The sequence below is a fragment of the Chenopodium album genome, chromosome 2, assembly GCF_948465745.1.
Source record: "Chenopodium album chromosome 2, dcCheAlbu1.1, whole genome shotgun sequence".
Lineage (NCBI taxonomy): Eukaryota > Viridiplantae > Streptophyta > Magnoliopsida > Caryophyllales > Amaranthaceae > Chenopodium > Chenopodium album.
The window spans coordinates 82,613,532-82,637,187 of record NC_137835.1 but is presented as its reverse complement, the minus strand read 5'-3'; the positions used below and the strand labels follow the sequence as shown (position 1 = coordinate 82,637,187).

General features: G+C 36.0%; 3 protein-coding genes across 4 annotated transcripts; 1 reads left to right on the top strand and 2 right to left on the bottom strand.

Moving 5' to 3' along the window:
* Positions 1-39: 39 nt before the first annotated feature.
* LOC145590446 (uncharacterized) lies at positions 40-11,227 on the bottom strand. The gene is made up of 9 exons (XM_081646994.1): positions 11,071-11,227; positions 10,500-10,578; positions 9,450-9,529; positions 9,208-9,310; positions 8,956-9,112; positions 8,530-8,658; positions 8,307-8,393; positions 1,202-1,246; positions 40-610 (listed from the first exon to the last, which is right to left on the bottom strand). The coding sequence occupies exons 1-9, from the start codon at positions 11,177-11,179 to the stop codon at positions 473-475; spliced, it is 927 nt and encodes a 308-aa protein (XP_081503120.1). The 5' UTR covers positions 11,180-11,227; the 3' UTR covers positions 40-472.
* Positions 11,228-12,291: 1,064 nt separating this feature from the next.
* LOC145603691 (uncharacterized) lies at positions 12,292-17,358 on the top strand. The gene is made up of 13 exons (XM_081659650.1): positions 12,292-12,586; positions 12,675-12,729; positions 13,026-13,081; positions 14,838-14,938; positions 15,092-15,161; positions 15,487-15,556; positions 15,740-15,796; positions 15,923-15,990; positions 16,065-16,145; positions 16,370-16,447; positions 16,585-16,740; positions 16,843-16,995; positions 17,083-17,358. The coding sequence occupies exons 1-13, from the start codon at positions 12,440-12,442 to the stop codon at positions 17,164-17,166; spliced, it is 1,176 nt and encodes a 391-aa protein (XP_081515776.1). The 5' UTR covers positions 12,292-12,439; the 3' UTR covers positions 17,167-17,358.
* A 213-nt stretch (positions 17,359-17,571) lies between these two features.
* On the bottom strand, positions 17,572-23,270 carry LOC145603679 (uncharacterized). Of its 2 annotated transcripts, XM_081659631.1 has the most exons (15): positions 23,039-23,270; positions 21,526-21,645; positions 21,206-21,265; positions 20,996-21,097; positions 20,508-20,582; positions 20,306-20,424; positions 20,126-20,227; positions 19,925-20,041; positions 19,597-19,665; positions 19,409-19,475; positions 18,820-18,873; positions 18,629-18,718; positions 18,235-18,297; positions 18,109-18,147; positions 17,572-17,964 (listed from the first exon to the last, which is right to left on the bottom strand). In XM_081659631.1, exons 1-15 carry the CDS (start codon positions 23,054-23,056, stop codon positions 17,848-17,850), a joined length of 1,212 nt encoding a protein of 403 aa, XP_081515757.1. In that variant the 5' UTR covers positions 23,057-23,270; the 3' UTR covers positions 17,572-17,847. The 2 variants fall into 2 exon arrangements, with proteins under 2 accessions (XP_081515757.1, XP_081515765.1); XM_081659639.1 differs by lacking the exon at positions 23,039-23,270 and having other exon boundaries at positions 21,211-21,265; positions 21,526-21,555.
* Between the last annotated feature and the right edge of the window lie 386 nt (positions 23,271-23,656).

The window sequence follows — 23,656 nt, the reverse complement described above, 5'->3', positions numbered from 1 at the left end:
TGAATTGAGATGAAGGAAACTCAAAAGATTCTCCGATCAAAGTACTTAAGATAAAATTATTAAAGAGATTAATTACAGCATAAAGACCCCCAAACATAAAACAGATATGACTTAATGTTTCCGAACAGAAGGGAAAATGCAACATGGTCTGGTTACCCATTTGTGATCAGAATATTAACCAGGAATCACAGTTATTTTGCGTAGCTATTGACAGAGCTTAATCAGGAATTATCTTCAAACTCGTACTTCTCTTCATTCTTTCCTAAATCCAAGCATATGCATAAATCATCACAATTTCTGGTACATTCTAAAACAACATCGCTGACGTTTTGAGCAAGACATTCATTTCTCTACTCCTTGTTACTCATCAGCAAAAATCTTCTCCTCCAATGGTGCCGTTTCCTTTCATGAAGTGCCCAGGAGAATGTCAGATAATACATGGTGCATTGCCTTTATAAATGATAAAACACGTCTACGTGGTTGCCTCAGCTGTTCGATCAAAGCGAACCAAGAACTCTATATTACCCTCAGCCCCCTTCAAAGGAGACGCAATCCACCCTTTGCTTTCGAACCCAAAACTTTGCACCCCATTTATGATCCTCTCTAAAACCTGCAGCAAGCAGTCCAGTAAAACCAAATACTCACTTTCAGTGATGCAGAGCAGCAACAAAAGCGTGATGCAGAGCAGCAACAAAAGCTACAATGGCTTATAATAATAGTATAGAGAAAGCAAACTTAACCAAGGTCATAATAGTCCAAAAATTCTACAAGAATTCCTAGTTAGAAAGCTAGGCTGTAACATAAGTGGCTGGCCTTGCTGCCAACCATTCAATGACAGGAAAGGCCACTTCTTGAAATTCAAGCATTTTCTTATACAAAGTATTTTAATCCCTCAACTTTGGGAGGGAAAGGCAACAGATAAAGTGAATAAGAGTTTATATGATCTCATGTCCTCAGAAGAATCAAGATTCAGAGTAACCCTAAGAAGTACAGAGATGCAAAAGCTTAAAAGGCAAATGTAAGTAGAAGGCTAGATAATCATCCAACCAACTTAATAACCCGTAACAAAAACACGTTGATAAGTTGCCTCTTTATAGTGCAAAATTTAGACGTGAAATAGTTTGTAGAAGGCAACATATAGAGGGACGGTGGCGAATATTATAACCAACTTAATAACCATTAAAACAAGTTGATGAGTTACCTCTTTATGGACATCTGGATCTCTAACAATACCACCACTTCCCACCTGCAACAAGAAATGAAAAGAACAAGTTAACTCAACTCTACGTCCTTTTTCCTACCTAAGAAAAATGTTAAAGTACAAATCAATTAAGACAGTCATCACCACCAAAATCTCATTCTTGCTCTAACATGATCCATGACTAAACATAGAGCTGTCAATTAGGGTATTCAAGTTGGGTTTGGGTCGGGTCAAATTAGGTCTCAGGTTAAATCAGGATCAGGTTATATCGGGTCAATCTAGCTTCAAATCAGGTTCAAGTGCAGGTTGGGTCAATTTCAATTCAAGTTATAACGGGTCGTTCACCTTTTCGGATATAGTTCGGGTTCAATTCGAGTTAAAATCAGTTCAGGTTCAATTTCAGGTTCGGGTTGTGTTGAGTCGGGTTTGGATGGGTTAACAAGATGGTATATTCGGGTTCGGGTTAGTGTTGAGTCGGGTTCTGGTTCAAGTTCAATTCTAATAAATATCGATGTGGCCAAGTTGAACTATATAATTACGTCTTCCATAATTTGATCAGCATCATCAAGATTTTATTAAACCTATATACGAGTAACAAAGAACATAAGTTATATAAGCTGAACAAAAGATTTTATTAAATCGGATTGAGGATTTACAGAATTATACCAGTATATAAGCTGAATACACGGTATATAAAATTTTATTAAACCTTCCATGACTCGGGTTCATGTATTGATTGGGTCGTGTACTAGTTCAGGTTTGGATTATTGTCGGGTTAGATTAAATGGGTTGACGGTTACTATCAGGTCGGGGGCAGGTTCGGGTTCAGGCCATAAAGTATTGGATAAAATGGGTTTTCGGTTAAGATCTGGTCAGGTTACAGGTCACTAGTTTCACCCCATTGTTCGAGTAAAGGCCGGGTTTCCATTAAGGTCGGGTTCTCGGATCGGGTCAAATTTTGTCTCCTCTAGCTATAATCCACACTTTTTGAGGAAATTTTGAGGTTTCGGGACCGGGTGACAAAGTGTTGAGACCCTAGGGGATATATCTCGGGTTCATATAATGCCGTTTGAAACCATATATGATCATTATATGTTGTCATAAACATACATGGTAAGCTTGAATTTACGAAATCAATGCAAGTTGTGAACGGGTAAAATGACCATTTAAGGGAATATTGGATAGTTCCACCGACCCAATTGGCGACCCAATTGGACACCCGGAGGGTATTAGGTACCATGGTAAACATCTCAGCAATTTTTATATCCGGACGAAAAGAGGTCAGAAAATTACAAAATTGAAGGTTATAACCTACGCTTTTTAAGGAAATTTTTGAGGTTTCAAGACCCGGTGGCGAAAATTGTTGAGACCATAGGAGATATATCTCGGTGTCATATAATGCCATTTGAAACTATATATGAACATTATATGTTGTCATAAACGTCCGTGGTAGACTTGAGTTTACGAAATCACTGCAAGTTGTGAACGGGTAAAATGATCATTTAAGGGCATATTGGATGTTGGACTCCCGGAAGGTATTAGGGACCATGGTAAACATCTTTGCAATTTTTATTTCTAGGCGAAAAAAGGTTAAAAAATTACAAAATTGAAGGCTATAATCCACGCTTTTTGGTGAAATTTTAAGGTTTCAGGGCCCGGTGGCGAAAAGCCTTGAGAACCCTAAGGGTACATCTCGAGGTCATATAATGTTGTTTGAAACCATATATGATCATCATATGTTGTCCTAAACGTCCGTGGTAGGCTTGAGTTTACGAAATCACTACAAGTTGTGAATGGGTAAAATGACCGTTTAAGGGCATATAGGATGATTCCACCGACCCAATTGGACTCTTGGAGGGTATTAAGGACCATAGTAAGCTTCTCTGACGAAAAAAGGTCAAAAAATTTCAATATTGAAGGCTTCAAGGTTTTGGGGTCTAGCGGCGAAAAGTGTTGAGACCCTAGGAAATAAATCTTGGTGTCATATAATGTCGTTGGAAACCACATATGATCATTATATGTTGTCATAAACGTACGTAATATGCTTGAGTTTACAAAATCACTGCAAGTTGTGAATGGGTAAAATGACCGTTTAAGGGCATATTGGACGGTTCCACCAACCCAATATGACTCCCGGAGGATATAAAGGACCATGGTAACATCTCAGCAATTTTTATTTCCGGGCTAAAAGGTCAAAAAATTACAAAATTGAAGGCTATATAATCCACGCTTTTTTGAGGAAAATTTGATGTTTCGGGATCCGGCGGCAAAAAGCCTTAAAACCCTAAGGGATACATCTCGGGGTCATATAATGCCGTGTGAAACCATATATGATCATTATATGCTGTCATAAACGTCCGTGGTACGCTTGAGTTTACGAAATTAGTGGAAGTTATGAACGGGTAAAATGGCCATTTAAGGGCATACTGGACAGTTCCACCCACCCAATTTGACTCCCGGAGGATATTAGGGTCCATGGTAAACATCTCGGCAATTTTTATTTCCGGGCAAAAAAAGGTTAAAAAATCACAAAATTGAAGGCAATAATGCACGCTTTTTTAGGAAATTTTGAGGTTTCGGGGCACGGTGGCGAAAAGCCTTGAAACCCTAAGGGATACATCTCGGGGTCATATAATGCCGTTTGAAACTATATATGATCATTATATGTTGTCATAAACGTACGTGGTAAGCTTAAGTTTATGAAATCACTTCAAGTTGTGAACGGGTAAAATGACCGTTAAAGGGCATATTGGATGGTTCCACCGACCCAATTGGACTTCCGGAGGGGATTAGGGACCATGGTAAACATCTTGGTAATTTTTATTTCCGGGCGAAAAAAGGTTAAAAAATTAAAAATTGAAGACTATAATCCACGCTTTTTGAAGGAATTTTGAGGTTTCGGGGCCCGGTAGTGAAAATTCTTGAGAACCCTAAGGGTACATACATCTCGGGGTCATATAATGTTGTTTGTAACCATATCTGATCATCATATGTTGTCATAAACGTCCGTGGTAGGCTTGAATTTACGAAATCACTGCAAGTTGTGAACGAGTAAAATGACCGTTTAAGGGCATATTGGACGGTTCCACTGACCCAATTGGACTCCTGGAGGATATTAGAGACCAAAACAAACATCTCGACAATTTTTATTTCCGGACGAAAAATGGTCAAAAAAAAAAAAAAAAAAAAAAAAAAAAAAAAACTACAAAATTGAAGACTATAATAATCCACGCTATTTAAGGACATTTTGAGATTGAGAACCTAGGGTATAAATCTCGGGGTCATATAATGCCATTTGAAACCATATATGATCATTATATGTTGTCATAAACGTACATGGTAGGCTTGAGTTTACGAAATCAATGCAAGTTGTGAACGGGTAAAATGACCGTTTAAGGGCATATTGAATGGTTCCACCGACCCAATTGAACTCCCGGAGGTTATTAGGGACAATAATAAACATCTTGGTGTTTTTATTTCCAGGCGAAAAAAGGTTAAAAAATTACAAAATTTAACGGTATAATCCGCGCCTTTTTTAGGAAATTTTAAGGTTTAGAGGCCTGTGGCGAAAAGCCTTGAGACCCTAAGGGATACATCTCGGGGTCATATAATGCCGTTTGAAATCATATATGATCTTTATATGTTGTCATAAACGTCCGTGGTAGGCTTGAGTTTACATTCTATGCAAGTTGCGAACGCGTAAAAAGATCGTTTAAAGGCATATTGGATGGTCCACCGACCAATTGGACTCTTGGAGGGTATTAGGGACCATCGTAATCATCTTAGCAATTTTTATTTCTGGCGAAAAAAGGTCAATAAATTACAATATTAAAGGCTAATCCACGCTTTTTTAGGAAATTGTGAGGTTTTAAGGTCCAGTGACGAAAAGTGTTAGAGACCCTAGGGAATATATCTCGTTGTCATATAATGTCGTTTGAAACCATATATGATCATTATATTTTGTCATAAACGTACGTGATACGCTTGAGTTTACGTAATCACTTTAAGTTTTAAACGGGTAAAATGTCCGTTTAAGGGCATATTGGACTGTTCCACCAACCCAATTTGACTCCCAGGGGATATTAGGGACCATGGTAAAAATCTCGTCAATTTTTATTTCCGGGCAAAAAAAGGTCAAAAAATTACAAATTTGAAGGCTATAATCCACGCTTTTTTAGGAAATTTTAAGGTTTCAGGGCCCGGTGGCGAAAAGCCTTGAAATCCTAAGGGACACATCTCAGGGTAAAATAATGCCGTTTGAAACCATTAATGATCATTATATGTTATCATAAACGTCCGTGGTAGGCTTGAGTTTACGAAATCACTTCAAGTTGTGAACGGGTAATATGTCCGTTTAAGGGCATATTGGACGGTTCTACCAACCCAATTTGACACCCGGAGGATATTAGGAACCATGGTAAACATCTCAGCAGTTTTTATTTCCGGGCGAAAAAAGGTCAAAAAATTACAAAATTGAAGGTTAATCCACGCTTTTTGGTGAAATTTTTAGGTTTCGGGGCCCGGTGGCAAAAACTCTTGAAACCCTAAGGGATACATCTTGGGGTCATATAATGCCGTTTGAAACCACATATGATCATTATATGTTGTCATAAACGTCCGTAGTAGGCTTGAGTTTACGAAATCACTGCAAATTGTGAACGGGTAAAATGACCGTTTAAGGGCATATTGTATGGTTCCACCGACCCAATTGGACTCTCGGAGGATATTAGGGAAAATGGTAAACATCTTGATAATTTTTATTTTCGGGTGAAAAAAGGTTAAAGAATTACAAAATTAAAGGTTATAATCCACGCTTTTTTTAGGAAATTTTGAGGTTTAGAGGCATGTGGCAAAAAGCTTTTAGACCTTAATGGATACATCTCGGGGTCATATAATGCCGATTAAAACCATATATGATCATTATATGTTGTCATAAACGTCCGTGGTAGGCTTGAGTTTACAAAATCAGTGCAAGTTGCGAACGCGTAAAATGACCGTTTAAGGGCATATTGGTTGGTTCCACCGATCCAATTGAACTCTTGGAGGGTATTAGGGACCATGGTAAATATCTCAGCAAATTTTATTTCTAGATGAAAAAAAGGTCAAAAAATTACAATATTGAAGCCTTGAAGGCATAATCCATGATTTTTTAGAAAATTTGAGGTTTTGTGGTCCTATGGCGAAAAGTGTTGAGACCCTAAGGAATATGTCTCGATGTCATATAATGCCGTTTGGAACCATATATGATCATTATATGTTGTCACAAACGTACGTGATACGCTTGTGTTAACGAAATCACTTCAAGTTGTGAATGGGTAAAATGACCGTTTAAGGGCATATTGGACGGTTCTACCGACCCAATTTGACTCCCGGAGGATATTTGGGATCATGGTAAATATCTCGGCAATTTTTATTTCCGGGCGAAAAAAGATAAAAAAAAATTACAAATTTGAAGGCTATAATCCACGCTTTTTGAGGAAAATTTGAGGTTTCGGGGCCCGGTGGCGAAAAACCTTGAAACCCTAAGGGAAATATCTCGGGGTCATATAATTTCGTTTGAAACCATATATGATCATTATATGTTGTCGTAAATGTTCGTGGTAGGCTTGAGTTTACGAAATTACTGCAAGTTGTGAATGGGTAAAATGACCGTTTAAGGGCATATTGGACGGTTCCACCAACCCAATTTGACTCCCGGAGGATATTAGGGGCCATGGTAAACATCTCGGCAATTTTTGTTTACGGGAGAAAAAAGGTCAAAAAATTACAAAGTTGAAGGCTTATAATCCACGCTTTTTGAGGAAAATTTGAGATTTTGGGGCCCAGTGGCGAAAAAACTTGAAACCCTAAAGGATACATCTCGGGGTCATATAATGTCGTTTGAAATCATATATGATCATCATATGTTGTCATAAACGTCCATAGTAGGCTTGAGTTTACGAAATCACTGCAAATTGTGAATAGGTAAAATGACCGTTTAAGGGCATATTTGATGGTTCCATCGACCCAATTGTAGACCCAATTGTACTCCCGCGGGGTATTAGGGACCATAGTAAACATCTTGGCTATTTTTAGTTCCGGGCAAAAGAAGGTAAAAAAATTACAAAACTGAAGACTATAATCCACATTTTTTGAGGAAATTTAAAGGTTTCGGGGCCCGGTGGCGAAAAGCCTTGAGACCCTAAGGAATACATCTCGGGGTTATACAATTGCATTTGAAACACATATGATCATTATATGTTTTCATAAACGTTCGTGGTAGGCTTGATCTTACGAAATCACTTCAAGTTGTGAACGGGTAAAATCACTTCAAGTTGTGAACGGGTACATTCGGGTTCGAGTTAGTGTTGAGTTGGGTTTTGGTTCAAGTTCAATTCCAATAAATGTCGATGTGCTCAAGTTGAACCTTTATAATTACGCCTTCCATAATTTGATCAACTTTATCAAGATTTTATTAAACCTATATATGAGTAATAGAGAACAAAAGGTGTACAAGCTGAATCGGATTGTGGGCTTGCTGGATTTGTACCTGTATATAAGTTGAACAAAAGGCATACAAATTTTATTAAACCTTCCATGACTCGGGTACATGTTCTAGTTGGGTCGGGTACTAGTTCTGGTACAGATTGTTGTTTGGTCGGTTTAAATCGGTTGACGGTTACTCTCAGGTCGGGAGCAGGTTGGGGTTCAGGTAAAAAAGTATTGGATCAAATCGGTTGTCGGTTAACATATGGTCAGGTTCGGGTAGGTTCGGGTCGGGTTACAGGTCACTAGTTTCACCCCATTGTCCGGGTACAGGTTGGGCTCAGATCATTACCGGTTCAGGTCGAGTTCTTGGGTCGAGTCAGTTTTTGACAGCTCTAACTAAACATGACTCTTGAACTTGGATACCAAATTTAGTTCAATTGTTACATAACTCCAGAATATCTTTCCAGACAATCTTATAAAGATAAAGTGAACTTCCTAGTAATTAAACACAAAAAATTGGAGTACAAAACATAAAATTGTCTTCTGAAAAATTCATCTTGTCAAACAGTAATATTTGTAGCTAAAGGGCAAACAAGTTTAAGGATGATAATCAAGAGACAGCAGAAGACGCAATTACCTGGGATCTCCTTGCTTCAAATTGAGGTTTCACAAGGGTGATCAGCGTGGACTGCTCCTTCATCACCTTAATCACCGCAGGCATCACCTGTGTCGATATATTAATAAGACAGAAGAGCTCAATATGCTAGAATTTAAGTTCATTAAATGATACAGCAGCTTACAAGCAATTTCATGCATCAAAGACATTTAAACAAGAAGTTATAACTACTGCTTGATCGTACCACGAGTATAGAAATAAATGAAAGGTCTAAAGTCACCAAATCAACTTGTTGCGGAAGTCCAGGAAGATATCTTAAATTTGTCCGCTCAATAACAGAGACTCGCTCATCTCGACGAATTTTATCTGCCACCTGTGGATATGTCACTAAGTTTATTCAGCAAGCCAATATAATAGTGAAAAAGTCTGAATATCGGAGGTACAAGGATCCTTTCAGTAATATAGTTTTAATAAAACATCAAATTTCTCTTTGCAAATCACAAAGCATATGTCATAATCAACTTAAGTATATTCCTTTTGTCCTAATAGCATCTAATCAAGTGCGTCAAAATCATGCCAATCTTATCCCAGTCCCATTTACACTGCTCTTAATATCTTTTGGGTGTTTAAACTTTCAAGATTTACTTGGGTTCAAGAGTTGTAAAGATACCTGCCCATAGCCTACATCAACTCCATATACATACACCGCACCATACTGGAGCAGGCAATCAGTAAACCCTCCAGTTGACAATCCAGAGTCGAGAGCAACTTTCCCAGTAACATCGACTTCTAGTTGCTCAATAGCAGCCTCCAACTTGTATCCTGCTCTGAAGCAGATGTCAGCATACAAGTAGTTTCTCATTATAATGTGCACAAATTTTGCAATACCAAAAGCATCAGGGTTTCATTTCAGAGTAATCACCTACATACATATTTAGGAATTTCTGCAATTATCTCCACAACAGCTTCATTTGAGACAGGTGTCCCAGCTTTATTCACCACTTTACCATTCACACACACTTTCCCTACAACCAAAAAAGAGACAAAAGAAATCAGCTTCCACGCAAATATGAGATACTTGAATGTTGCAACTGCATTGTCCCCAACAAGACTCCTAACACAAAGTAAATGAACATATAAGGCCCTTATTGAGGCAAATCTTACCTTGTATTATCCATGACTGTATGAAGGTTCGGCTATATTGCTGAAACCTCTCCAAGCATACCTCATCCAGTCTCTTTTTCCTAAGAATGTCAAAATTTATATATTATATCAGAAGAGAGTTATTAAGAAAGAGAGATTCGAAAGATCAGGGTAGGGATAAATGGATCATTGTCAAACCAAAGCACGAGTGAACATGTTATCTTACTCAAAGCAGTTTTTAGACAAGCACCATGTCAAGTCATTACAAAAACATGAACATTCAAGTGGTTCAAAAACATTTTGAAGTAATTAATAGGCATACATCACCATTCTCAAAGTTGAAAAGAAGATTTAGCAACCTAGAAGAGTCGAAGATACAAAATAAAAAGAATTAATGGTTCATAGGAAAAAGATGATGCCTAACAGACCCATCATATAGGGCACATTGCTACCATCAGACAGGTAGAATCAATAGTTCACTCTCAAGCTGTTTAGCGGGTTTCATTAGTTGCACCATCCTAAAAAGCAAAACAACTAGGACATTTATTGCCATATTGTGGATACATCTTGGCTGAATGTGACCAGCATTGAACTACATGTGCAGTTCACTATATCTTTACAGCTACTGCATGAAATACAATATTAAGCAATGTACTCTGACTGGCAATCCAGAAACATTCCTTTCTAACAGCACCACATCTATGAAACCCAATCATTCATGTTTTCTTACACATATCATGTGAGCAAAATAATGTTAACAAACAGAATAACACTACTCTTGAGACACCCGAGCTATATGTTTGATTTCAGCACTTTTCATATAGCTAGTATCAATGCTCCACGATGACCTCAGTAATGAATTATTTGTGCTTCAACATTTCTTTTCAGAATCAGTTCTAAGATGAATAGTCGATAATGGCCATAACAAATCCAATTCATTGAGATAATTTAACAATTGGAAGAAATGAATAACCCAATGACTATAATGACACAATAAGTGTGAAAGACACACAAATTAATCCACTGAATTACTGTAACAAATCAATGCATATTTTAGCACCAAAAGCTTACTTCTTTGATGGATAGAACTTGGCTGACTTTGCAGAGAAACTTCTGATGGAACAATGCTGATTACCTCTGAACCATCTCACTGGTGACAATTCACATGACCCAAAAAAAAATATAAATAAATCAACTTAAACTCTATTAACAGCACAGAACTTGAATTTTTTTAGAAAATTAGTTGCAATACTATTAGTCTATTAACACTGGTATTATTAAAGATAATAATTTGATAATACTTGCAATAACAATTAACAAATTAAATGATAATTTAAGCTAGAATAACATATAGAGGCAAAACAAGAAGATTTGACATTAATCATGCTATGAATTGTTACAAAAGTTCAAAACATTAGTACCCAATTAGGCAATTAGCAAGACCCAGATACTTAAAAACCTATTATAAAGGTTCAATTTTGACTCATCTATGTTATAAATTAGAAGAACCCCACAAATAATAATAGAATTAGCACGAATATCATTGAACATTAAGTTTATTGTTTGATATAATGAAGAAAGAAGCATAGAAAAGTGAAGAGCATACATAATAATATTAAGAAGAAAGAAAAAAAGAAATTACCTGAAGAAGATGAGGAATGATGGTTAGGGAAGAAGAAAAGAGTAGAACGATAAGCCGTTCGATAAGAAGAGTGGTTTGTGAAAGGAAGCCTAAGACTCTGAAACACCATTTTCGCCTTTCTTTCTCCCTCTCTTTGGGGGATTTTGGGTTCAAGAAACGACTGTACTTCAATAGTTCAATGAGATGTTATCAGGCAGGAATCCAACCCAGAAGGTATTCAAAGTTACCACATGGTCCACAATTTACCATATGGTTCACAATCCACATGGATAATGAGCAAAACCCAATTGTAATGAGTAATGAACTGGGCCGGTTAATGCGTGCGATATGTGAGTCATAACTAATTAATTAGCTAGTTATGTTCGGAAGCTTTTTCAATTTGACATTAGATAAACAAACGTTGTTATGAGAGTATAAATGTCCCCTATATTAAGGAGCGGCAATTCACCCGATCCAATAACACGACTCAAACTTGGCCCGAAGTTACCGAGAACCTGAACCCGACCCAAAATCCGAATTCGACCCGATTTGACCCAAATTTCATATTTCGTAATGATATTAAGCTTTACAATATTTTTGATTCTTTCTAAGTATAACCTGAAATCTAACCCAAACCCGACCTGTTAACCCGAATTGCTACCCATAGCTATACTATTCTTAAGAGTTTATAAAAAGAGGCAATTAGCACTATTGAGGCAAAACAATAAATAAACATGTTAGAAGAGGGACTTAAACTCAAGCGTAGACACATGATTTTTGGCATGTTGATGTCAATATACTTGGCCTATATCCAAGTATATTTCTACGGAAAAAAATAATTAATTTTTTTACAAACTCCGAGTAATTATCAATACTTTTTAATTGTAACGAAATAGACATGTTGAATAAATTCAAAGGTATGTACATACCTCATTTATTAGAGAAGTTTTGTCAAAATAAATGACTCTAATCAAACTTCAACTTTCATGATATATTTGATCCAATATTTACACTTCAAACACTAAAATACGAGAGAAATGATATTAAAAAAATTTCCTCTAACTATATATTACGTATATCCTTATTTCAAAATATATATATATATCCTTATTTGTTAAGATTCGAACCCCTAACGTCTGGAACAATCCCTATAATGATACCGGATACGCCTCGACATGGAGAATATGTGATACAATTGTCTCACAACCACTAAAGAACAAGGGCAACATTTATAAGGCAGGGAAAAGAGTAGCTAAAATTGCGCGGCAACGGGGGCTAACAAGTAACAACCGAACAAACCCTATCCATCTTTTCACCTAGTCTTTACAGAAACAAGATCATCATATTCTTCCTACATCTCAGTAAAATTACTACCCTTTTACTTGTTAATATGTCTCTTCAATCTGCCAATGTTACATCTTTTCACAAACCCCATCAATTTAAATCTTCAATTAAGCCTCTTTCTAAATTACCCAAGTCCAAAATTGTGGTTACCAAAAGGAGGAAACCATTTAAATTGATTTGTAGCCAAGATGAGGTGATTAATTATTTATATTAGCAACTCTAAAATGGTTTTAATTAAATGGGTTTTTTCTGTTAGATTAATTATATATTTTTGGTTGCAGGATTATTACTTGGATGCTCCTGTTTCTGCTGGTGATGGCTTCTCTTTCAGTGGAGGTAATGTTTCTTATTAATTGTGGATCTCCTGTATTTGATCATCTGTTGTGTAATAGGCCAGTTTTTATACTTGGTAGTATTGTTAGATTGTGTAAATCTTTTTGTAACAGGAGTTTATTGCAATGATCATATCTATAAGGGTTACAATAGCAATGCAATTATAAACTTGATGGGATAAAATCATAAGAATCAGGGTTACTTAAAGATTTGATTTTATTTATGAATTATCACAATTTACATGTAACATAATACATATGGCTTAACAAAATTAAAAATCACATTATTTTTTTTGGCAGGAAAGTATTCAGATGGATCAAGTCCTGCTGATGAATGGTTCAAGCAGGGGAAAATGGTCAGTCAGTATTTTTTTAACAACGTTTTCATTTATTTAAAAAAAAGAAAAAAATATTATGCCTTTGGTGCTATAAAAAATTGTTAAGTGTGGAGGAGGGCCAAGGCACAGTACCTAAATGTGGGGCACTGGATGCTGTTGCTGCCTTAAAGCATGCACATGGCCTTAGGGCGGTTGTGCTGCTGCTGCACACCCATGCCCTAGGCATGGGCACGAGGCATAAAAACACACCCCATCCTTAAAAAAACACCTATTTTAGCAATTTAGGGAAGCGTCTTGGCTTATCTTAGGGCCAAACTACCAAAACAAGGCAATGCAAGGCCTTGGAAGGCAAGGCAAAAGGCAATACAAGCCAAGGCAATGTAGCCAAGCCAAGGTAACAAGATGAGGCAAGACAACTAGACAAGGGATGACATCTTAAGACACAACGACGAAGGGTCCCCAAGGCATGAATGAGATAATTGTGGCCTTCTGGGCACTAAGTAGGCCTCTCGGAGCCCTTTGGAACCCTCAAGAACCACCTCAATGCATAAACTTAGCATATCCAAAAATGTACTCCGAAGGCCAAATTTGAAGGCTATAATACACTAAATCGGACCAGATTTAAAGATTTTGGGACTTGATGTTTAAAAATCTCATAATTGAAGGGGATGCATCTTTAGGTCATTTGATGTTGTTTGGAACCATATATGACCATTAATTGGTTACATAAAGTCCCAAGGTAGCCTTGAGTAGTTGAATTAATAAAAGTAGGCGTGTACGTTTTTGTGTATCAAGTTGACATTTTTTAAGGAAAAGTGAATGGTTCTAATCGCCGAAATGGACTCCCAAGGCGTTATGGTGCCCATGAGAAGCACCTCGACCATTTCCTTTTTTGGGTCCAAAAAAAAAAAAAAGTCCAAAATGGAAGGCTATAATCCACGCTTTTGAACCAATTTTGAGAAATTTTCCCCATATTGAACTGAATGCGTGGGGGTGTCCCTTGGAGTCATATTAATGCGTTTGGAACCATAAGAGGCCTACCAGTATGTTTATAAAATCCCGAGAATAAGTTTGGTTAACTATGTAGTTTTATTTGAAATTATGTTGCATTTGTAGTTAAATGCCGCAAGAGATGGTTGTTTTACCAACTTGGCATCCTGGGTTCCTATCAAGGTGTCATTGGGTTATGAATTATACTCAAATTCATTACCTGAGAATATCATACCTTCAATAAATAGCATGGGTTGTTTATGCTATACATGCATATTATTATACTGAATTGGTGTTGTGTTTGTTATCCAACACCAATCTTTGTTGACTTTGGTTGGTTGATTGTTTGCAATTGTTCATTCATTCATGATGAAATGAGGCAATGGAAACCTCATCTCATGGTTGACAAGAATAGTCATTATTGATGGGAAATCATCATGCTTCTTTTCCCTTGATTTTTCATTTATTCCCCCTAATTATCCAGATTTGTCATTTTTTTTTTTTTTTTTGGGTACTCTATATATCCTTGATTAGCTTTTGGTGCATTGTTTCAACTTATTCACTGTGTCACAGATATACCTTTAGTTGGTTCTTTTTTTTTTTTTACTGGAATATGAATTTGATTTCTTACTCTTGTTTATATACTCAAGTTATATCCTCTACTTCTTGGTTGTGCGTGCGTAGTTCAGATGTAGTGCTTCACCTCAATTTCAGCTGGCTTGTCTTTGACTCTATGATCTTGCTTCCATCTACCTTCAATTGTCTTACCTTTTTCATCAATTAGGTGAAAGCTTATGTTGTTCGCGGCTTAGGTGAGAAGGCAAAAGATCCAATATTTGGGTTGACAATGGGCAGCAGTTCTCAAGCTTCTGATGACGTGTTTAGGTGAATTCTTCATAACATTTGGTATTCGTATCACAAATTTATAGCCATGATAATAATTTGCTGCACTGGTGGCCTAGCTTCATTTTATACAGAAATTGAAGAGTGATTAATTGCAGGGTTTACCCATACACGTATTGTTTTGTACAATAATAGATGGTTTTGTGTTGAAAGTGGAAGTACTGATAATCCTTCAGTCATGCTCATTCATGGTTTTCCATCACAGGTGTGTCTTATTAGTTTCCTCTTCCTTTTTCGCAATTATTTCTGAATGAGTGTTGAACTGTTAATGAATGTTTCAGAGTGTAATACTGTCAGACATTAATGACTCATACCAATGGTTTCATGTTCATACTTGCTACCTTGACTTTTGAATGATCTTACAAGTCACAGTTAGCATTGATCTAACTAGATTTAGATGCTATGCTAGAATAATTTCACAACACAACTTAAAATATGCTAGCATTTGATGCAGCTGCATATAATCTTAGGCAAGGATTCATTCTTGTAATCTGAATCACCGTATCTAATCGAGTGCATGATTCCAACAGGCTTACTCGTATCGCAAAGTTCTTCCAATACTTTCCAAGAACTATCATGTCATTGCTTTTGATTGGCTAGGTAATCTCTTATCTATCATAATAAATCATTAACATTTTCAACTTTTCTATGCTGTGGTAATATGTGATATAATATGTGATATGTAGTTCTGTTCTTGGTATAGTAGTATTTGTCACAGGTTTAATAGATGTTTTGAGGCAAAGGAGAATAATATATTTGTGTTGCTATTCCACTCCTTTGCAGGATTTGGATTTTCAGATAAGCCGCAGCCTAAATATGGTTTTGACTACACAATGGAAGGTGATTTTATTTTACCAAATTCATTGGTGGATCACTGGAACTGTATGCAATGTTTCTTGGGTATTTTAGCATAACAAATATATTAATTTTTGAACTTCACATTGCTAATGGATGGTGCTATTACAGAATATACTGCATCCTTGAAAACTCTGATTGATGATCTGGTTCCGAATAAGGTTTCACTTGTCGTACAGGTACTCATTCTCTTCTTTTACAGTTCCAATTTTAATGATTTCTGCAGTGACATTCTATTGATTGTTTACTGCAGGGATATTTCTCGCCAGTGGTTGTGAAATATGCTTTTGATCATCAGGATAAAGTCAATGATGTCATCTTAATTAATCCACCCGTATGTTTGTCGAATTTTTTCTGTTGATTTTATTTTTTTAAAATTTGTGTCAAGCTCAAACTTCTGAGAGAATGTTGTGTTTGTTTCCAAACTCTAACTGAAGCTCGAATAAGTAAACAGGATTCAACTGCTCTGAAATATAGATTCATCTTGAAATATACAAAGTATTTCCTTACATTCCAAGTAGAAGTTTGACATTCTTCCCATATTTTAATTTACTAAAGATAACTGCAAAGCACGCCAATTTGCCATCGTCATTGTCCATATTCAGCAACTTTCTGCTGGGGGAGATTTTTTCTCAGGTACAATGTTAACTTAGTTGGCTTTGCTATATTTTTGCTTTTTCTTTAAATTTTCATGTTAAAAGACTACTTTAGCTTGGCCAGAAAGTATATGCCACGATGATAGTGCAAATTTATTTTCTTTGCTGCTCATTTAGGATCCTCTCAGAGCAAGTGACAAAGCATTGACTAGTTCTGGTCCATACAAAATGAAGGAAGATGATGCTATGGTTTATAGAAGCCCCTATCTCACATCAGGATCCTCTGGTTTTGCACTAAATGCAGTCAGCAGATCTATGAAAAAGCAGTTGAAGGTTATAGTTGTTTTTGCTGAATTTCTTTGGTGTCTGAAAAAAGGGGGAAGATAATTAGAGAGAAATTTCTGCACACTCATGTAGTGTAGTGTTATATGACAGGATTATGTTCAGGAGTCAAGGAAGATACTCGTGAGTGAAAACTGGAAAGTACGCACAACTGTTTGCTGGGGTCAAAGAGATCGATGGCTAAACTATGATGGTGTCGAAGATTTCTGCAAAGAGTCTAATCACAAATTGGTTGAACTCCCCATGGTATTGACTCTTCCTACTTAGACATGCCTGTAATTGTGTTCATTAAGTTGAACGTTCTGATTAGCAATCTTTTGCTCTCCTTTTCAGGCAGGGCATCATGTACAGGAAGACAGTGGTGAAGAGCTTGGGAATATTATTGCTGGGCTGCTCAGTAAACAGAGACGTATATAGTACTTGCATATTATTGAAGGTTTAACACACAATTCTTGCTGATCAGGCGAAATAATTCTTGCTAAAAAAATGTATTGTAGCAATTTCTATGACAAGCAGAAATGTTTATACTCCTTTGTACGTCAAATGAATGGATGATTTAGCCAATCTTTCTACTTAATCTAATGATAAGAATTTCCTTTTTCTGTTTAATAGCTAGGAAACTAAAAGTTCTCAGAAATTCTGTACGCAGAGCTACAGAATAGCATGAGCATGTTATCTACATTGGCTTGTTTGCTTCCTTCTTGATGCTAAGGTTGCTAACTGTTTCTGGAGTATTATATTCATTTTCTTCAAAATAAAAAATAATCAAAGAGTTGCTGCAAGTCTGCAATAGTAAATTAGAAAGAACAATAAAGATAAATAAAAATATAAATAAACCCAGCTCATATATATATTAATCAGTTTGAATTCATTACAAAGTATGAATGGTATTACAACTTTACATATTTTGCCTTGTATAGGTAAACAAAGAAAAAATTATCGAACAAAACCTCCATCTGCTGGTGTGTCATATATGCAGCAGTAGGACAAGCTATCTGGAAAACTAATGCTTATCATAGGAGATGTGTCACTTCTGTTACAACATCTTCACATAATTTAATCAAAAGAATAAGATCGTTGTGATCAAAGACATATGAATCAGCAATTCTTCTTCATAGATCGCTGAAATGGATCTGTCCAGCAATCGTCATCTTTTACTGCTTTCTTCCATCTATTCTTGAATTTCTCTAGATCTGTAAGTGACTGTTTTCGCACCTGCAGAAGAATGGCATAAAATTACCATCATCTTTATCAAAACAATCTGACCGACAGTAACCAAACAAACTCAGATATGTTCTCTCAGGTTCCTGTTCCATTTTCATGCAAAAAAACATTCAGAGTGTTTTAATTAAGACTCACTGCGTTTCTTGCATCAGTTTTGTTGGAGGTCGATGTTTCCTGCAAATGTAACATAGACGAATAAGAATACACTTAGTAACTTCTTTCAATGTCTTAAGAAAAAAATCTCTGTGTTTGTGTTGGTACCCCTTGCAATGAATCTGATGAAGAGACTTTTCCAACTTCCTGACTTGAGGCTTCTGTATCAGTCTGCAAAAACAAACAGTAATGTTACATCTTAGCAATACAACCACAAGTCCACAACTATGGTTTTCCTATGTATGGTAAAGAATTAACTATAATATGCCGCACAAGGTACACTTTTGTTCTTTAAAAGCCTGTTTTTGGGGGCAGGAGAAGGGTAAGACCTTTCCTGTTACAGTCTATCAAGGTACTGGGAAAAGCAAGTGGCATGTAATTGTAAAACACTAAACTACATGCTAAAAAGTGATCAGTTCAATGGCACAAAAAATTGAAAAAAAAAAAGGTTGATGCCCATGAGTCAAGATTCCAAACTACCGGTAATTATCTGAATTTCTACCTTGTTCTGTGCTGTGCCCCCCAGTGTAGGAAGACCATAGTGAATAACATAGTCAGAATCAACAATTCCAATTTTTCTTGTTCTATCTCCCTGTGAAGTATATATAATGAAAAATATCAGAATCTAGTATTTTAGTGAATTCAGGCAATTGATGAATTGAATATTTAAAAATTCTAATAGAGGATATTTGCCTGAGCACAATAACCAAGCTGAAAGTCCACACCCCATGCATGAACAAAGTCATTCTGCAAAACATAAGAAATGTAAAGGTTGTCAAATAATAGTCAAGTGTCTGGACAAGCATCCTAATATACATTTACCAGCCACAGTATCATGGACATATCGGATCAGGTGGTTTAGTTTGTTTGAGCCAGAGCATAAAGTATTTGCTAGCAGGAAATGTCTTCATGAACTTTACTTACTGCAATATAGCAGTATAGTTTTCAATTTTTTTTTTCTTTTCCTTTTTTGGTGCAAGAGGCCAAAGCCCAAAGATCAGCAAAGAAAACTAAGCACTAAACCGTGGCATAGCCACCCCTATGACATCCTCACAAAGAAGGTTCTTTATTTCGATAGGGGGAACCTCGAAATAGATCACCCTCTCCGCTTGAATGAACCCTACATAAGCTAACTTATCCGCTACCCTTCACCTTCACGAAAACAATGAAAAAACAAACATTATTGCCAAACGATCTTATTGACCTCAACATTCATTCAACACATGCACGGTGGATTATATAGTAGTATAGTTCAATGTATAGTATGGTATTGAAAGCGCACCTGGATTATATACCATGCACAGCGCCATGCAGCTCTTGAGAAAACTGGAGCCATCATCTCCACCCATCTGTAATATATCAGCATTGCTCAATTAAAAGTGTACAGACATATGAACTGAAGGGGGGCTCATCAACTCTCATCATCTCAATAAAGAAAATGTAAAGGAGAAAATTCAAGACATTTTTTACCCTGTGCAAGGAGGTTCTGTACTATTTTCATCACACTTTCTCCCACCAGGAAGGACGTTGTTGATTCTCCTGCAAGTACATCAAGATATCAGCCCAAAAAGCTACAAGGGTACGAAGTTTATTCAAGGAGACAGTGGCTTTTAACTACCAAATGTTAGAGACAAACACTGCAGCACATTTTAAAAGTTGAACCATATGAACAAATGATGTTAAAGCTTGCAAGAATTCATCATCAATTATAAACTCTCTCAAAAGAAAGCAATTGCGATCATGGCTACTGGAGACACAGTAAACTGCCTTTTTTAAGAATATTTAAAAGATAGCTAACCTGTGCACAAGTGCGCCCTTTTGTCTAGCTGTAAGTTTATGATGGACCTCTGATTTATCAGGATCAAGGGCAGGTTGTGATATTTCTAGCCCTTCTTTCTTAATGACATATAGATAGCTGTAAAATTTGTAGCAGACAGTAAGAAGCAGAACCAGAACCTACATTAAAGGAATTGACGGAATTTAGAAGTGGTCACATTACCGTTGAACACTGAAATTTTCAACTCCAAGGTCTTCATCCCAAAGGAAAATGTATGAATATTGAGACACAATATCAGGATGTAAGAAACGCTTTGCAAACCACCTGAAGGAAAAACAATTATATAAATATTGTTGCCAGAAATTCAATAGACATGACGTGTTATCAGCCCCATGTGAATACCATTTAGTTTGATGAGCAGCAACAATATGCAATGCACGGGAACTCCACCTAAATTCCTTCCAGTCATCCACATTGCCATCATAATGAAAAAGCATCACGAAAAAATTGTTTACAATAAACTGCAGGAGAACAATGTATAAACATTCAGTCCAGTAGTTGTTAAACAACTCAATCATAACTTCAAAGAAAATTGTCTTCTCACCTTCCTCACAATTTTGTCCACACTTTCCTTCTGCTTCCAGCCAACAGCCATGGCCAACAAGTTCATATTTTTTTTCTGGGGGATACAGAATAGGTAAACACATAAAAAGGAAGAGATATTTGTATCAAATTACAGAGGAATCCCAAATCATTTAATGTCATGAGTGGGCAGTAATGGCGCACGTGTACTGCATCATTCTACACAGAGGTTTGTAGGATATAGACACAAATTTATATCATTCAAAAATAAAGACCAAATTGCACATCAATTTAATTTTCAGATGAAAGGAGCCACCCATAGCATTCCCAATTGTGGCCCTGAACTAAGGATCAGAAACATAATGTAATATATTCTACACATTAAGTTTCATCTTAATTAAAAGACCAATATAATTGGTGTCAGATTCATCTCAATTTGCGAAGGTGAAAGAAAGATGGGCAAGACGCAAGCACAAAAATTATTGACATCATGACATAGTATTTGCTAACCTTCTTAACAGGTGTTCCCCACAGTGGCCGCATTTCTAAGTCTGAAGTGCTTGAAATAATACCCTTTGGCAACCCCTCAGTTCCAATAGGTTTACATTGCCCCTGAAAGAAAAGGAAAGCAATACAAGGAAATCGTACATGTTACATTCTGGAACATCATTATTAGAAATGATACTACAAGTCCATAAAACCCCATTTACTTTGACAAACCTCACACTTCTTAGATCTTGTTCTCATAAATTTATTCAGCATGTCCTTTGGTGAGAGTCTCTGCAATAGTAGAGCTCATCATTGTCAAAGCAATTACTTAAGCTAAAAGTCAAAGAAACCATGAATATGAGCTAGCACAATTTAAGCTTAGAATATGGAACAAAAGTGCATACATGAGCAGTCTCGATTGAAAATATTTTTGGGTAAGGAATTCACAAGTCACAACAGAAACATGTGCATGCTTAAAAAACATTAACACTACACTCTACATCCACATGATAAAAATATAAATTAAGAGCAAATCAAACAACAATATGTACCTCTTTATAATCTGTTATAACGAATGCACTGCCAATAAACACAGCAGCACAGAGCAAAGCCAGAGTCGGAAGGGACTTTATTGAAAAGGATCTTCGTCTTTTAGAACCAAAAGAAGTCACCTGGTTGGTAAATGATACACGAATTTAAATATCATATGTAATAGGTAGATAACTCAATGAATTTCGGTATTTATATACCCCAATGTATTCTATCATGCAACAGGAAGACAAACCACAGTAATACATTCATGACATAGTTATTGACCAAGGTTTAGGACTCCTGCAAATCATTGAAAAATCAACACAAAATCTTTTGCATGTCACTTACATGGTACCAGCTGAGATTCATGAATTTTAACCATCCTAATTACATTTATACTCTTTCTAATCGAACGAAATTCACCCGACAAAAGAATACCCAAGAAAAAATTCTAAAACCTTTATTGTTGGTAGCATTGCGTACGCACAAAACTCCATTGTACACTATCAGTCAGCCAGCTATAACATGCACTAATGTAGTATGAACCTCTGCTTACTGTATACTTAATGCAAGAACAAAACTTTAAATCTGATAAATCCCAGCTGGTTCAATTCTTGACAAGATTTATTGCTAAGCCTTATCAACAGCATAAATGCTTAGTCTAATAATCAACTAACAACAAACTATTGAATTGTTATTAAATGATTCTTCTGGTTAATCTACCCACATAAAGCTCAAAAGATGGTACATAAACTACGGCTATTAGATCCGCCACACTCACTTCTTGATCCCAATTAGGATTGCTGGTGATTCACTACCAGACCTATGGTTCCCAATTCAGAACTTGATCACTGATGAGTAATATCCAGTAACAATAGTTTGTCATAAAAATCAGAAGTACCCAAAACTTCATACTAGTAGCTAAACATTGAAATTCTTCTACTTTCATTTACTAACATAGGATAATCAGAACCCAGTTTTCTCCACTCATCTATTGATTGCTCCATATCCATCCAGACACTAGAATTTCGCTACCGAAATCGATTAAAATCTGTTATATCACTAATTGAACATTATGATCCATTTAGGCACCAATATTGGACAATTTACTTAAAACCCAGATTTTTCTTTCAGTCATCTTTCTCAAAACTTTGATAAAAGTGATGGGTTTTTAATTATTTAGTATTTACATAGCAGAACTAATATTCATGTGACATTGATAAACCAACCTAGTACAATCAATTCATTTTCCCATTTCATCCAAATTCCATGAAAAACAGAAAACACTAACACAATTTATTCAATTAATTCTCCACTCCCTACTCATAATTTATTTACTATGTATTAAAAGAAAAGGAAAAAAAAAATGGTATGCAATAACATTCCAATCAAATGTTGCCAAATAACATACAAGTATAAGAGCATGATAAAGCTTGAGCTAGAGCATTCACACATCATAAAATGGAAAAAAAACTATAAAAATCAAAACTTTACAATGATCATAAATTATTAAATAAGAAAATAAAAACTTACAAATTTGGAGGACTTCATTTTCTGGGAAAAATGAAGAGAGGAAGAAAAACAGTGATATTGAAAGTTGATAAATACTGTAGTAAAGGTGGAAGTAATAAAAAAAGGTAGAAAGAGAGGGAAGAATGTTTGAAGGAGTGGAGAGTGGCCCAATAGTTTAGGTTGCTTAGCAATTGATTAAAGTCTAAAAATGGCAGCATTTTTTTACTTTCAAGGAGGAACAAAGTGGGGCCTTTGTGTAATACTTTGTTAAGTTACCGAATATAACTACTCGTATTTAAGTGTGGATAGATGTAATTTTTCGTGTGTGGCCGGGTTACACATTTCATAGTGAGTCTCTCAACAAAAGTTTTCTATATTCGATGGAACTCGAACTCAAAATTCGCTACATCAAACTTTTTACCATTTAAGTCAATTCTGTATTAAAATAAGTAAATATTTTTTCATTAAAAAAATAAGTAAATATTTATATTTTGACTCTTGAATTATTTACACATTTTCACTTTTTACGGTATGTAATGAATGTGGGTCTCACATGATATAACTCATTTAAAATGAAATTGGGAGATTGTTAAGAGTATAATTAAATGAGTCATAAGCTTGAAACAAAGGCATAGTTAG